Raw genomic sequence first — 15454 nt, forward strand, 5'->3', positions numbered from 1 at the left:
CATCTAACTGGTTAAAAACCAAGTTTAAAACAATAATAACTACACAAGACACGTGTCAACAACCTACCGACTTAAACAACTATTCTGATTCCACAAACCATCATTAACTTCAAAAATTTTCAAAATTACAAAATCCTTTTATTATTAAATTACACGTGTCAGCATCCTCCTGGTACAACCAAGAACCCACGCTCATCATACCCTTCAAACCGACCTTCTCGAAACTTCTCACAAACTCGTGGCTGAGAACAACTCACCCCATCCTCCGGCTCACATCTCGCCACGTGTACACGTGAACATCAACGTGGCACCCCCTTCCTCCCGAAATTGATACGCCCCTCTTTGCTACAATTTAGGGCACTTTATACAAACACATTATTATTATTATTAACTTCAACTCAATCCTACACATTATAATTATTAGTTAGGGTTTGTGTGTTAGTTAGGGTTTGGTGAAATTAGATATGAATGGTGATGGAGATGAAGAGATGAAAATGGATATGAAGAGTGACGAGAAATCGGTGTATATGTGGGGGTATTTGCCAGGAGCGTTGCCGCAACGCTCGCCGATATTGTCGCCGGTCGAAGTTAGGCTGCCGCAGTCGGCGGATTCCGGTAGGTTTTGGACGGATGTGTGTGGTGGTGGTTGCGGATTTGCTATGGCTATTTCAGGTTTGTTTGTTTGTTTGTTTGTTGTGAGATTTGTTGTAGAGTTTGTTAGAGGAATTTGAGATTTGAAATGTTAGGTAAAGTGTGAATGAATCATGAATGTGTGTTGAATTTTGGATTTGAATTTATTTGATATTGGAACTCAGAATGTAGGTAAGTTTTGAATCTGTTAAATTAGGTTTTTGAGCTTTTGACATTACTGTGTGGTAGCGCGGTCCGGCTTGAAGGTCTGGTTGCCTCAACCACGAGAGTATAGGTATGTATATATCGTGAGAATACGGAATAGTCTACATAGGTTTCTCTCCTAGAAAGTGTAAGGCGCGCCAACACGATAGGATTCCTGGAGCCGAGGTGCAAGGCGGAGGACATGACGTAAGCGAGGAACACATTAACTGGTCAACCAAGTCTATATAATCCGAGTAATAAACTAAACTAGATTAGAAGCCCTCTAACCATGCCATATTTTCCAGCTCGGTCTACTGTATTTGATAATGCCATAGACATGGAACTAGCACCTGCAGCACCACCAGCAGCGTTCATTTCTCAAACAACTGAAATGAAACGGAAACTCAGAAGCAGTTTCAATTAAACATCTGTCAACAGCCAAGTGGCTAACATTAGGTTAAGTGTCAACAGCTAAGTGGCTAACTTACTAACCGTCTAACTTACTAGCTGGCTAACTTACTAACTGTCTAACTTACTAGCTGGCTAACTTACTAACTGTCTAACTTACTAGTTGGCTAACTTACCAACCGTCTAACTTACTAGCTGGCTAACTTACTAACTGTCTAACTTACTAGCTGGCTAACTTACTAACTGTCTAACTTACTAGTTGGCTAACTTACCAACCGTCTAACTTACTAGCTGGCTAACTTACTAACTGTATAATTACACTTGTATAATTACTAGCTGGCTAACTTACTAACAGGATAATAAGCAGTTAAGCATAGTTGTCAATAGTGAGCGTAGTAATCGCTATAGCGCGCTACGTAGTGTATAGGTTTAGGCTCGCTATTAGGGTTGTAGCGATAGATAGCGATAGTTATTTTTTTTTGTTTTTTTTTTTAATATAAATAGCAATTAAATATAGCTATAAAATAGCTGGAGTTTTGGTTTTTGTTAAAGATACATGTAAAATAGCATATATATACCAGAGTATTTTGATATAACATACACATAATTTTTTTTCTAGTGTATCGCTATTTATAAAATAGCCAGCCCGTCTCTTTATCGCTATTCGCTATGTAGCATATAGGTACCTTGTCGCTATTCGCCATTAACAACTAGGAGTTAAGCACAAAAATAACTTACTATATGGCTAAGTGGCTAAAAACAGTAAAGTGTTGACAGCTTAACATAGGGCATAAGATATAATTGTAAATAAGAGAGCTGAACAGCCGTATAAAACAGAACAATTACTAAGAAAAACACTAGCAGGCGGCAGCAGCACAAAACATCAATACAGAGAAAAATAATCAGAAAAGAGCCAACTAGCCTAGAGTTGATGTTGTCAATTGTGAAACAGAACACCAGAAAAAGAAAAAAGAAAAAAAAAACTTACTGTCGAGCTGATGTCACCTGTCGGATAAAGTCGAGTAGAAGCAGCTCAATGCGCAGCTCAGCAGCAGCAGATATAACGCTTCACTGAACTTACAGATGAAGCAGTTTCTCGAACGAGAGATAATGCTTCAAAAAGAGTTTTAATGTCTATATGTTGCACGTAGATAAAGTTTTATAGTTGATATACACTTTTAGCCATCATGTTTCCTTACCAGTCTTTCTTTATCCCCAGATACAGGGAAGCTGATTACATGGGGCTCTACTGACGATCTTGGTCAAAGCTACGTGACATCCGGGAAACATGGGGTATAAAAATACAGCTTCATATCTTTTACTCTATTTGTCAAATTTCATATGAAAGAAGCTAATTTGCAGTTTCGTTGCATGCTTTTGTTAAGGAAACGCCAGAACCTTTCCCTCTTCCGAATGAAGTTTCGTTAGTGAGAGCCGCAGCCGGCTGGGCACATTGCGTATGTGTAACCGGTACTACATCCATCTATATTTGAATTAGTTATGATGAGATTATACTCATTTATAATTTATAATATAACATTTGTGGAATGGTTTATCACTGTAGTGATCATCAAGTCAGCTACAGTGATTTGTTTTTCTTTGGTCTTTTATGTAACTCAACCCCTCAACTTTAGGCATTATCACTTACACCCCTCAGCTATCTAAAACCTTTATTAAATGTCGTTTTTGCCCCCCTCGAGTTTCACGTGCTTATTTTAATGTACGTCGGTCAAATACAATACTTTTTTGTGCTTATTTTTATGTACGTTTCCAGTTGGTCTATGTTTTGTGCGTTTCGTGCTTATTTTATTTTATGTATGTCGGTCAAACATAATATGTTTTCGTGCTTATTTTATGTATGAGTCGGGTCAAATATAATACGTTTCTACTAGGCAGTATAAACTCGAGTTACTTTACGTTTCGACGCAACCTCAACGCGTGGTACCATTCTTTAACCTTTAACTTAAAAAAAAACTCTGTTTTCTTAAGTGATTATTTTTAAGTACATTTCGGTATGAACCCAAGTCAACGCGCGGTACCATTTTTTAACCTAAAAGAACATTTTTTTCTCGATAATGATACTTGGCAAATATAATACATTTTTGTACTTATTTTTATGTGTTTTCAGTTGGTCTACGTTTTGACGTAAATTTTGTTTGAAAACAAGTCAGTCAAATGTTTGAGGTGCAAACTAGTTTCACGCCGCCGCAACACGCGGCGGGTCAAAATACTAGTTTAGTAATAAACCTCATCTTCTGTCTGCAGTAGCAGGAGAGGTATATACATGGGGATGGAAAGAGTGTGTCCCATCCGGAAAAGTTGTCGGGGACCCAAACGCGCCTCAAAGTCAAGAGAAAGACGCATTTGAGAGGCATAATCCGTTTTTAACCGAACAAGGTAATATCACTTTAACTCTCTTTAACAGTCATTGTCAGAGGTATACGCGTAACGGTAACGGTTCATTAACCAATATTCAAGTTTATTACAGTGAGCCCTCGGCCACAGGGATCACGATCCACAGGTGGCATAGCTTCAGGTGTAGACGGTAAAGCCATTGGGGATGAAAGTACAAAACGGAGACGTGTATCGTCAACCAAACAAGTGGTTGAAAGTTCATCGGCTGGCGATGAACCTCTTTCGGCTTTACCCTGTTTGGTTGCATTGAATCCGGGAGTAAGAATAGCCACAGTTGCAGCTGGTGGGCGACATACATTGGCGTTATCAGGTAATTTCAAACCAACTAATTTTATCAGGGCCGATTTAGAGTAAAATGCCATTTTTGTCCTTGAGTTTTGGCCTGTTTTGCGACTTTCGTCCAAAGGTTTGTTTTTCCACATCTGGATCCAAAAGGTTTGAAATCTTGCCATTTTCATCCAGTTCGGTAACTCCATCCATTTTTCTCCGTTAAGTCGGGGGTATTTCCGTCTTTTCTGTTGACCTAAATGGCAATTCGTTTTTTTCCATATAAAGTGAAAAAGACCGAATTGCTTTAAGTTAACAAAATAGACAAAAATACCCCCGACTTAAATGAGAAAAATGGATGTAGTTAACGAGCCGGATGAAAATGGCAAGATTTCAAACCTTTTGGATCCAGATGCGGAAAAATCAAACCTCTTTGGACGAAAGTCGCGAAACTGGCCAAACCTCAGGGACGAAAATGGCATTTTACTCGCCGGATTTATATTACTGTTTTCTGTACTAGTTAGTATTTTCAATGTGTTTTAACTTGTGTGAAGTTTCAGATGTAGGACAGGTGTGGGGTTGGGGGTATGGAGGCGAAGGGCAGTTAGGTTTGGGGTCCCGCATACGGATGGTATCATCACCGCATCCTATACCTTGCATTGCCACATCATCAGCAGGAAAAGATAGATCCGCATCCCATCCGAGAGGAACCATGGAGGGCTATAGAGTCCCTGGAAGTTATATTAAAGGAATTGCGTGTGGAGGACGACATAGTGCTGTAATTACTGGTAAGCTTTCAACTGCTTCACAGACATCTATTTAGGGCCGCAAACGGAACACGAACGAGGCATTGTTCGTGTTCGTCAAGGACATAAATGTGATCATCAACACTTGCCGAACGAGATTTTCTGTTTGTGTCCGTTCATCAAGGAAATGAAGTGTTCGTGTTCGTTCGTTAGTTTTAGGTAACGAACACAAACGAACGTTCACAAACAAAAATGAACACAAACGAACACAAACAAGCGTTCATGAACAGAATCGAACATATATTAAAAGGTATGTAATATACAATACACTAATATTTATTAAATATTTTATTACTGGGAATTTTGAAGTATTTAAATAATATAAACAAAGTAAAACTCCTAATGAACTATTGAACACATAACAAACATAAATATAAAATAAATGAACAAACATAAACGGACACGTTATCGAACGTTCATGATCATAAATTAATGAAGTAGGTTCGGTTTCTAAATGACCGAACTCTCCGCCGAACAGTTCACGAACTGTTCGCTAAACGTTTGGTTCATTTGCGGCCCTATGTCTATTTAAACATTTTAATAGACTATATAACTAGTCTGTTCATATTTCATTGTTGTTCATTTTACTAGATATGTTTGTTAAACTTGGATTTTAATCTTGTATAATGCGTCTACAGATGCTGGTGCGTTAATGACTTTCGGTTGGGGACTCTATGGACAGGTGAAGCTCTCTTGTTCTCGAACTATTTTGTTCTTGTTTGTAGGGCTGTAAACGGACCGACCGAACACAACAAGGCCTTGTTCGTGTTCGTTCATTTAGGAATGAATATATTCATGAACGGTTCACAAACGCTTACCGAATGAGATTTCTTGTTCGTGTTTGTTCATTACGGAAATGGACATGTTCATGAACTGTTCATAAACACTTACCGAGCTTAGACGAACGCAAACGAACACAAACGTAAATGAACACAAACGAAAGTTGTATATTCATTTAAATATACAATCTAAAACAAATGTTCATGAACGTAACGGGAACGTTAGATATTCATTTAAATATACAATCTGCATTTTTCATCAGAAATATCGAGCTGTGGGTCTCACTGGAAGCAACCACTCTATTTCTATGGGGTAGAGGTAAGGCTATCTACATCTTACCCTTCTCAGACCACCTTAGCTTTGCTATTGGTGGGATTTACTGAGTATGATGATGATGATGATGGTGGCGGTGGCGGTGGCGGTGGTGGTGGTGTCATGGGAGAAAGATTACGAAGAATCCACCAAAAAATAAATAAATACTTAACATAATTAACACAAAAAACTAACAAGCTTTAACACAAACTGAAATTAAAATGATCAAATGAGGGATGTTGGCGGAGGCATATAGTATAATTATGGCTTCCAATTTTAAAAATTAAAACAAATAAAATAAAATTTTAACATAAAAAGACCTATAAATGAACGAACACAAATGAACTTAAATGAGCGAACATAAATGAACACATTACCGGATGTTCACAAACATAAACGAACGAACGCAACCTCTGTTCATGTTTGTTTGTTTAACTTATCGAACGAAATTTCTTGTTTGTGTTTGTTCATTTATTAAACGAACAAAGATAAACGAACTTCCCGCCGAACGGTTTAGACATACTTGTCTGTTATCTTGGTTATTCCTTTGTTTTGTGGGTATCTTCTTACAGTTCCTTTCACCACATATTTTACCCTACTATGTTGCATGGCGTTTGCCATCATGATATATACTTATTACGATCTTTCTGGAGATGCCCAGTGGTATGGATATTGCTATGTATCTGGTATCAGATCTATATAGTTTGTTTTGCGTTTGTTCATTACGTTCTCGTGTTGTTCCAGAATCTGTGTAGATTCAACCTTATTAATTTGCTCTATACAATCGACATGTAGGTAAGGTAGAACCGTAGAAATGACGAAGAAAAAGCACACTGAATGTTCAAGAAGTTCTATGTGGAAGCCGATAAAACCGACATTTTTAAATTATATTTAAGTTCTACATTTCATTGTTTGTTGTACGTCTTTATGTAGTTGCATATTGATTAATATTCTATACTTGTAATTATATTTCTCATGGTGTAGTGTGGGCAAGGAAGTACCGACGATGAGCTAAGCCCTACATGCGTATCATCATTGTTGGGCATCCGCGTAGACGGTGTTGCTGCGGGCCTGTGGCATACAATCTGCATTTCAGGCGACGGTGACGTGTATGCGTTTGGCGGGAATCAGTTCGGTCAATTGGGTACCGGCACTGATCAAGCTGAGGTAATTAATTATTTAATTTCCATTTAACTTTTCTTGAATTTCTTCTAGTTTGCATGATCGGTGGTTGTTGATACATGGTTTGTTGACAGACGTTGCCACGGCTTTTGGATGCTCCGAGTCTTGAAAACGAACATGCGAGAGTTGTGTCGTGTGGTGCACGACACAGTGCTGTTATTACAGGTATGTATTGTGGGAATGTGGGATGCTGATTTGTCATTTTGTTGACACTTGAATGAAATGTAAAATGGCTAAATTGCTAATTTTTTGCTTTGTATTTTTGAAGATGGTAAGGTGTTTTGCTGGGGATGGAACAAGTATGGTCAGGTACACACATCTCGCTCTATATGATTTATTGTCGTGAAGTTAAGATGTGTAAACGGACCGAGTCAAGTCTGAGCTTGTATAGGCACGAGCTCGGATCATTTCGAGCTCTTTGTCTAAAGCTGGAGCTCGTTTTGTGAATAGTTTGCTCGGCTCGGTCTCGGGATTGACTTGTTTAATAAGTTTATCTAAACAAAATAATAATTAAATATGTAATTTTACATAATTTTAAGAGTTTAAGTAATTACAACTTTTAAAACATGTGGCACAATCCTTTAAAACATATTGTTGAATTTTAAACCAACTACCTCATGATTTTTAAACGGCCATAACTTTTTTGATACGTCATATATATTTTTTAGATTACACCATATAAACGAGCATTTTATTCTCTTTAATTTGAGTATGATATTGCTATAGTTCTTTTTATTATTTAATAAAAAATAAATATGTTACGTGATTACCGGTGTCTGTGTTCCATGCTGCATCGCACGGGTGCGCCTCTAGCGTGTGTATATATGTGTAGGTCGCGAGATGCATATATTAGATTGTAAACTACGTATGCATACCTCGTATGAAATACATATATGTAACTTCGCAAGCTACAAATATATATATATATATATATATATATATATATATATATGTATGTATATATATATTACAATACTAACCTCATAAATAAAAATTGGGGAAAATTAAAAAAATTGATTGGTTGGCAGTGGTTTTCTCGGTTTTAAAGGTTTTAGTTGTTTTCTCACGAACCTAACCTTACATAGATAGGTATGTTTATGTGTGTGCATATGAAATAAAAATTATATAAATAGCAAGCTTGTTTAGGCTGTAGCCGAGCTCACCAAGTACAGCCTGGGGTGGGCTCATTTGTTACCTGAGCTCCATTAAAGCCTCGAGCTCGTATACTGTCGGCTTGATCGAGCTTTTAGCTAGCCAATCCTGAGTAGCTCACGAGCAGCTCAACTCATTTACATCCTTAAGTCTTAACAATTCCTAACCCGTTGTAAACATTGCAGCTCGGTCTTGGAGACGTAATAGACCGTAACATCCCATCTCAAGTTCCGCTAGACGGCTGTGTCCCAAGAGTCGTTGCGTGCGGATGGTGGCACACACTTCTTCTAGCCGAGTCACTTACCTGATGCATGATCGGTTCGCTCATTTGCTGCTATTAGAGAGCCAGAAAAGTTTTGTTAGGTTAGTAGCTGCTCTCTCATTGAGGACAAGAGTACATGTATATGCATATGTACATACTATAGTTTGTTTACATGTACAATCAATCATATGTATGCATGTAATCATCATTCTTTAAAGTCTCCAAGGTTTCTTCATTGTACTATTGGAACTGATCCTTAAATTATTGTACATATGTCAATAACACTTGATGTAGACCTACCTACTGCATGAATCTGCTTCCTTATTCCCTCCATTCAATATGAATCTGTTGCTCAACAGTCGATATGTGGGACCCACCTTCGCCAATGGTTTAACAAGATCTGATACTACGAGGGTGTCGCTTGATACGTTCCATAACGCTACCCAATCGTATCAACCTCCGTGGAAAACCAAACACCTGAACGTCTCTTTATCGAATGCTACTAATTGTGATGGCTCAAATGGTCGTGACTGTTCGTGAACCGTCACGAATAACCTGTGTATGTAACTGCAACTAATCTGCCATTAGGGGTGTAAACGAGCCGAGCTCGAGCCCGACTAGGCTCGAGCTCGGCTCGTTATGTTTTTATGAAGCTCGAGCTCGGCTCGGTTCGAGCCTACTTCTCAGAGCTCGAGCTCGGCTTGCGAGTAAAACCCAAAGCTCGAGCTCGGCTCGAGCTATTTCGAGAACAACCTCAAATGAGCTAAAAGCTTGGCTCGAGCTCGTTTCAACAGCGATTAAGCGAGCCAAAGCTCGGCTCGAGCTCGGCTCGCCAATGTTATCATCATTATTATATGATATATATAAAAAACTAAAATTTTGTTTAGGCTCGCGAGCCTAAACGAGCTTTGTATTTCAGCCTCGAGCTCGGGCTCGATAACTAAATTAGCTCTATTTCAGGTTCGAGCTCGGGCTCGGGCTCGTTAAGCCTCGACTCGTTCGAGCTTTTAACCGAGCCGATCACGAGTAGCTCTCGAGCCTCTGGGCTTGTTTACACCCCTATCTGCCATTCACAACACTTGAAAAACCTGTTGGATATGAAACCTTACGTGACATACGGTCAGTCATCGCTATTTAATATGCCAACTGATATGAACGGCCAAGAAGGGATGTTGCTTACATTCATGTTCATATATTGATGTGTCAAGAAGGCTCATGTTTTCATAAGTACGTGTTTGATGAATCCCGCGAGAAAACCGCTTATATACTATAATGCTAAACAACCATGTTAGGATCGTAATGTAATTCTTAACGACTGTTTTAGGATTTTACATACCATTTTGTTTCTATGCAATATAAAGTGAACTAGTATTCTTTAAACTTAAAAAAAAAATCTTATCGAGTTAAATATGAACAAAACATACCCAGTTAACCTTTAACCCTTTTTTGTGGCTACTTGGTACCACAATACATAGAGATTGGTTCCTAACTGTTCAGGGATTATAACAAGCTTCCATCCCTAAATCATATTTGGGATCTCAACAACCATATTCTTTCGACACGTGTCCATTGTAAAAACCTATTTGGTATGTGAGGGGACAAGAATCTGTAATCACATGTGACATGTCCATAATCCAATATCCAGCTACATATACTAGGAACAATTTACTTATTACCTCGTACCTCCGAGTGTCATTTAATAAGCCGGTCACAATGTTGGTGCTGATCATGGAGGTTTTGGTTTCGGTTTTGGTTTTGATCGCGCACACCGGTTTTGGTCGTGCTGCGGTTGTTACATGTCCTGCTTGCGGGACAAGTCACGTTCCGTATCCGCTTAGCACTGGACCGATGTGCGGCAACCAGTCGTACAAGGTCCGGTGTGACAAGGGTGCGTTGAAGTTTGACACGCTTAATAACACTTACCCGATCATATCAATCTCCCCAAAAGACCAACAGCTAGTGATCGCGCAATCACCCTTCTTACCAAACACGTGCTACACGGCTGATCTTCCCACCCAAGGCATACAGCTGGACCCGTCGTTGCCTTTCAGTATATCGTTAAACAACACTGTAATCTTCTTCAACTGTACGGAAACAATGTCTTCGTTTACGATGGATTGCACTCCCACGAGCCCTTGCAGAGCGTATGTGAACGGATCACCGCTGATGTCCGTGTGTAGGAAATCGCCACGTTGTTGTTCGTTTTATAAAGGAAGCTCTACAAGCCTGTACTCGCTTCGACTAACCATGAATCGATGCAGGGCGTACAAAAGCTTCGTTAATCTAAACAGCTCGTTGCCGTTTAACAAGTGGCCGGATCCTGCTGTCGAGTTGGTGTGGGCTCCACCGCCCGAGCCAGCGTGTACAAAACAGGCTCAATGCGAGGCGACTTCCACTTGCAGGGATGCTCACGACGGATCACGAAGGTGTTTATGCAAGTCGGCATTCCTTTGGGATGCGGTCGCCGGGCAGTGTGTTAAGGGTAAGTGATTAGTAGTTAATAGGGGCCGAGCTCGAGCTTAATTAACTTATGAGAGCTCGAGCTCGGCTCGTTTGTAGTTTCTCAAGCTCAAGCTCAGCTCATTTATTATCTATTAATTGATATATTAAATAAAAATAATATAAGTAATAAACTCGTTTAGGCTCGCAAGCTTGATAAGTGAAGCTCGGGTTTAGGCTCGTTTACTAAACAGACTTATTTTAGGTTCGGGCTTGACTCGTAAACAAGTTTGAATAAGCTCGGCTCAGCTCATTTACTGGACAACTTTAAATATGGGGTAATTGTTATTAAATATTAATAAAAACTAATATTACACTCAAGGCTCGACGAGCTTCACATGTCAGGCTCGAGCTTGGGCTGGATAAATAAACGAGCTTTATTTAAGGCTCAAGCTCGGCTCGGCCTCTATAAAGCTTTGCTCATTTCGAGTTTTTTCTCGAGCCGATCTCGAGCAGTTCACAGGCCACTCGGCTCCTAGTAGTTGACCATTGCATTTTAATATTACATTTTAGAATTAAAGAGCATATTAGTTACTAAATCATTCTGTTGTAGATCTCGAAAAAGCCCGAAGAAAACGGACAGTACTTGTCGCATCTACGGTATGCGTTGGTGGTATAGTATGTTTAACAAGTATATTCGGGTTGGCTACACTTATTCGCCATCGAAAAAGCAAAGCAGCACGAAAACGCCTTGCTCGTGAGCGAGAGAAGATCGTAGGGGCGAGTGGCATTGGAAAGCTAGCCAAAGTCTTCACAAGCAAAGAGATAAAAAAGGCCACTAACAACTTCTCGCAAACCGATCTTCTTGGCGTTGGCGGGTTCGGAGAAGTATACAAAGGCGTGATGGAGGATGGCGCGATAGTGGCTGTTAAATGCGCGAAACCTGGTAACACCAAAAGCATAGATCAAGTCCTAAACGAGGTTCGAATCTTGTGCCAAGTCAACCACAAGAACCTCGTACGCCTTCTCGGTTGTTGTGTGGAAGAGGAACAACCGTTTTTGGTGTACGAGTATATTCCAAACGGAAGCCTCTTTGATCACTTGCATGGTCATGACAAACGACCTTTAACGTGGGGTGAACGTCTAGGTATCGCTCATGACACTGCCGAAGGGCTCGCGTACCTCCACTTCTCCGCATCACCCCCGATTTACCATCGTGACGTAAAGTCGAGCAACATTTTACTCGACTACAACATGAAAGCAAAGGTGGCGGATTTTGGTTTGTCAAGACTAGCCGAGGCGGATGTGACCCATGTGACAACTTGTGCACAAGGTACTTTCGGGTACTTAGATCCCGACTATTATTGGAACTATCAGTTGACCGATAAGAGTGATGTGTATAGTTTTGGAGTACTGTTGTTGGAAATGCTTACGGGTCAAAAGGCTATAGACTTTGTCAGACCCGCGGAAGATGTAAACTTGGTCGCCTACATTAAACGAGTAGTGAACGAGGAAAGATTGGTGGATGTTATTGACCTGACGCTTAAGAAACACGCGACCTCGTTGGACATTGAGGCGATGAAAGCATTTGGGTTTCTTGCGATGAGTTGTTTGGAGGAACGAAGAGAGAACCGGCCTTCTATGAAGGAAACATCCGAGGAGATCGAGTATATCATGGGTGTCGTTGCAAACACCGCGGACGATAATCTTCGCTAAATGAATATGTTTTTCTATTTTGAAAATATGTGTAAAATGACCAAAGTTTTGTGTTTTATAGTTGTTGAACCATCATAGTTTTTTTTGTTGAAATGATACAACTCTTCGTGAAAGAGTATGTCAGTCGACGCTATCATTTGATTGCCCGTTGTTATTCGGTTACCATCGTCACTGACTTTTGTCAGCAGGAAATCGCTCAACGAGAACTCGGTTACTTAGAACATCATATTTTTCAAGAAATTCACACTTCATGACAAGACCTGAAAACACGACACGAAGCTAACACGAAATCCACGGGTTTGGGTTTAGTCTAAACGGGTTCAGGTCAGTTTCAGGTTGAACCCCTGAATCCGTTTAGCTAAACGGGTTGGGTCCGGATCAAACCGGTCAGGTTGGCAGGTTGACCCGTTTAACTCATGTATACAATATTATATATATTTTTTTAAATTGACATAAGATTTTATAACTTAAATGTAATTGTATTATATTATTTGTGTTTTTTAGTAAATGTTAATTTTAATATACTAATTTGTGGAAAAAAAAATAAACAATAAAAAATCGGGTTGAACGGGTCGTGTTCAGGTCAACCCGCTTATGTTCTTGTTGTGTTCGGGTTCATATGTATGACACAACCTTCTGGTTCGGGTCGTGTTCGGGTTCGTCTAAAATTTTCGGGTTAAGGTCGAGTTGAACCTGCCAACCCACTAACAAGACCCGTTTAGCACCCCTAATGTTTATTAATAAGTTGGGTTTAGGGCCGGTGTCTAAATCCTGTTTGGAATTCATGGGCCTTCTGTCTGCTCATGGGCCTGTCTTCAAAACCTAAATAATTAACTATATGAGCCCAACCAATCTTTCCTGTCATGGGTCAACATCTTCCGTACTTTAGCCCCACTATGTATCTTCCATCGTATCTAGTTAACAATATGTGCAAATCGTGCAATTGTATGTTCATTTCTCAAGGTTGTCCAAAAAGCAATGTTTTAAAAACCGGTTTATACCGGCCGGTTGAACCGGTTAAACCGGATGCCGGAAGCTTGGCCGACACGAATCATACCGGTAAATTGAGGGAACGGTGAAGAAGTTGTACCGCCGGTAAATTGGGTTATACCGGTTTAAACCAGTATATTAGTACCGGTTCAATGGTTAAAATTTGGACTTTTAATCTTTCATGACCTAAAAATATGACGATTTACCTTCTTACTAAACCCTAGCCTCCAAAAAGGTATAAATGGTGAATTTTTGGATTATTTTTTATTATGGATTAACTTTTGGAATATTTTTTATTATGAAATGGTGTAGTTTTGAATTTTGAGTAAAAATTGTATTTTATGCATTTATAGGGTTAATTAGTCAACCCGGTTGAACTGCCTAGTATAACCCGATTAAACCATTTCTGAGCCTAACACAATACGATTAAAAACATGTTTTTAAAACATTGCCAAAAAGTAAACTACTTCATAATTAAAGAAAAATCATGTAGAAAGAACCCACAAAATAATTTTGGTAAAAGCATCTCCAACAAAAAGATACTTCGTAATTAAAAGAAAAATCTTTCACAAAATAATTTTGGAAAAAAAGCATCTCCAACAAAAAGAAGCTTCTTCAATATCTCTTTTAATTCTAGTCCGAAGGCAGAAGGCTAGACTTTTGACCAAAAGCATAAAACAAAAAAAGTAGCAACTATAATATATATTTTTAGACATTTACGAGAAACGAATTAATATTCATTAGGAATGGCAATTGAACCTGAACGCGATAGTAAACCCAAAATTCGATACATTTGGGACATGTTTGGATCAGGTAATCGGGTATGGGACCGGGTTTGGGATATCAAGGTAATCGGGTATGAGACCGGGTTTGGGATTAATTTTTATTATTTTCCCGAGTTTGGGATTTGATGACATACCCATTTACCCGATATAATTCATTTTATTTTTTACGTGGATGTATATAAGGTATATTAACTATTGTCTATTGGCATAAACTATGTTTATTTTAGTATATTTTTATATACATTCTGGCATTTTATTTATATAAATTATTGTTATTTGATATATTTTTATAGCGATAGTGTTAAATTTAATTGATTACTAGTTACCATATAGATACCTAATGAGTTTTGGTCGAATATACCCAACAGGTAATTTTTAAGTTAACGGGTTTATCCAAAACCCACCGGTATACCTGATACCCGACGAGTAATTACCCGATGAGTTTTGGGACGGATTTGGGACAAGCTTATCTAATCGGATTTAGGGTTGGTATTACCTAAACCCATCCCAAACCCGCTACATTGACCTCCTTAATATTCTTAGATATCATATAGGACCACCAACCTATTTCTAGTCTTGTATTAGCCGTGTATTTTTTGTAAAAGCCGTGTTTTAGGTCAAAATAAGGACAAAGTTCAAAACTTATGTAAATAGCAATGAAATAATTTTTTAATTTGTTTTCACTTGATAATATTGTATTCATATATTATGATCATCAAATATTAAATTACGACTACAAATTTTGTTTTTGGTGTAACATTTTGTTGACATTTGAATGAGTAGGTTTGACTTCTTACCATGTATCAACAGTTCAACACTAGCGATAGCTGTAATCGGATTGCTACTTTACATACGTCACTTCGCCACAAAGAAGCAAATACTCGAACTATCCGAACTATTTTTTCTTAAAACAACAATGATTATCTAGTATATATACATTACAACATTAAACTCTCAACCTTTTGATTATGGAGCACATGATCAGGCACTAGGATGTGTGTTTGTGGGCATCCGAATTACTAAGAATGAATTAATATAAAAGTATAAAACAACTCATCCAAAGTCTAGACTTCCTCAAAGAGTATAGTTCGTATAAGGGGACTAGG

General features: G+C 38.8%; 2 protein-coding genes across 4 annotated transcripts; both read left to right on the forward strand.

Moving 5' to 3' along the window:
- The first annotated feature begins 232 nt into the window (after nucleotides 1–232).
- On the forward strand, nucleotides 233–8711 carry LOC110868864 (ultraviolet-B receptor UVR8). 3 transcript variants are annotated; one of them, XM_022118131.2, is made up of 11 exons: nucleotides 233–672; nucleotides 2462–2535; nucleotides 2628–2712; nucleotides 3508–3639; nucleotides 3731–3967; nucleotides 4479–4712; nucleotides 5369–5412; nucleotides 6807–6989; nucleotides 7079–7169; nucleotides 7273–7313; nucleotides 8342–8711. In XM_022118131.2, exons 1-11 carry the CDS (start codon nucleotides 465–467, stop codon nucleotides 8462–8464), a joined length of 1452 nt encoding a protein of 483 aa, XP_021973823.1. In that variant the 5' UTR covers nucleotides 233–464; the 3' UTR covers nucleotides 8465–8711. The 3 variants fall into 3 exon arrangements, 2 of the variants coding, with proteins under 2 accessions (XP_021973823.1, XP_021973824.1); XM_022118132.2 differs by having other exon boundaries at nucleotides 4485–4712; XR_004862913.1 differs by having other exon boundaries at nucleotides 350–672; nucleotides 2638–2712; nucleotides 4485–4712; nucleotides 6618–6989.
- A 1332-nt stretch (nucleotides 8712–10043) lies between these two features.
- On the forward strand, nucleotides 10044–12706 carry LOC110867057 (wall-associated receptor kinase-like 20). The gene is made up of 2 exons (XM_035975363.1): nucleotides 10044–10900; nucleotides 11471–12706. The coding sequence occupies exons 1-2, from the start codon at nucleotides 10132–10134 to the stop codon at nucleotides 12571–12573; spliced, it is 1872 nt and encodes a 623-aa protein (XP_035831256.1). The 5' UTR covers nucleotides 10044–10131; the 3' UTR covers nucleotides 12574–12706.
- Nucleotides 12707–15454: the final 2748 nt, after the last annotated feature.

The sequence above is a fragment of the Helianthus annuus genome, chromosome 7 (genome assembly GCF_002127325.2).
Source record: "Helianthus annuus cultivar XRQ/B chromosome 7, HanXRQr2.0-SUNRISE, whole genome shotgun sequence".
In the NCBI taxonomy this organism is placed as follows: Eukaryota; Viridiplantae; Streptophyta; class Magnoliopsida; order Asterales; family Asteraceae; genus Helianthus; species Helianthus annuus.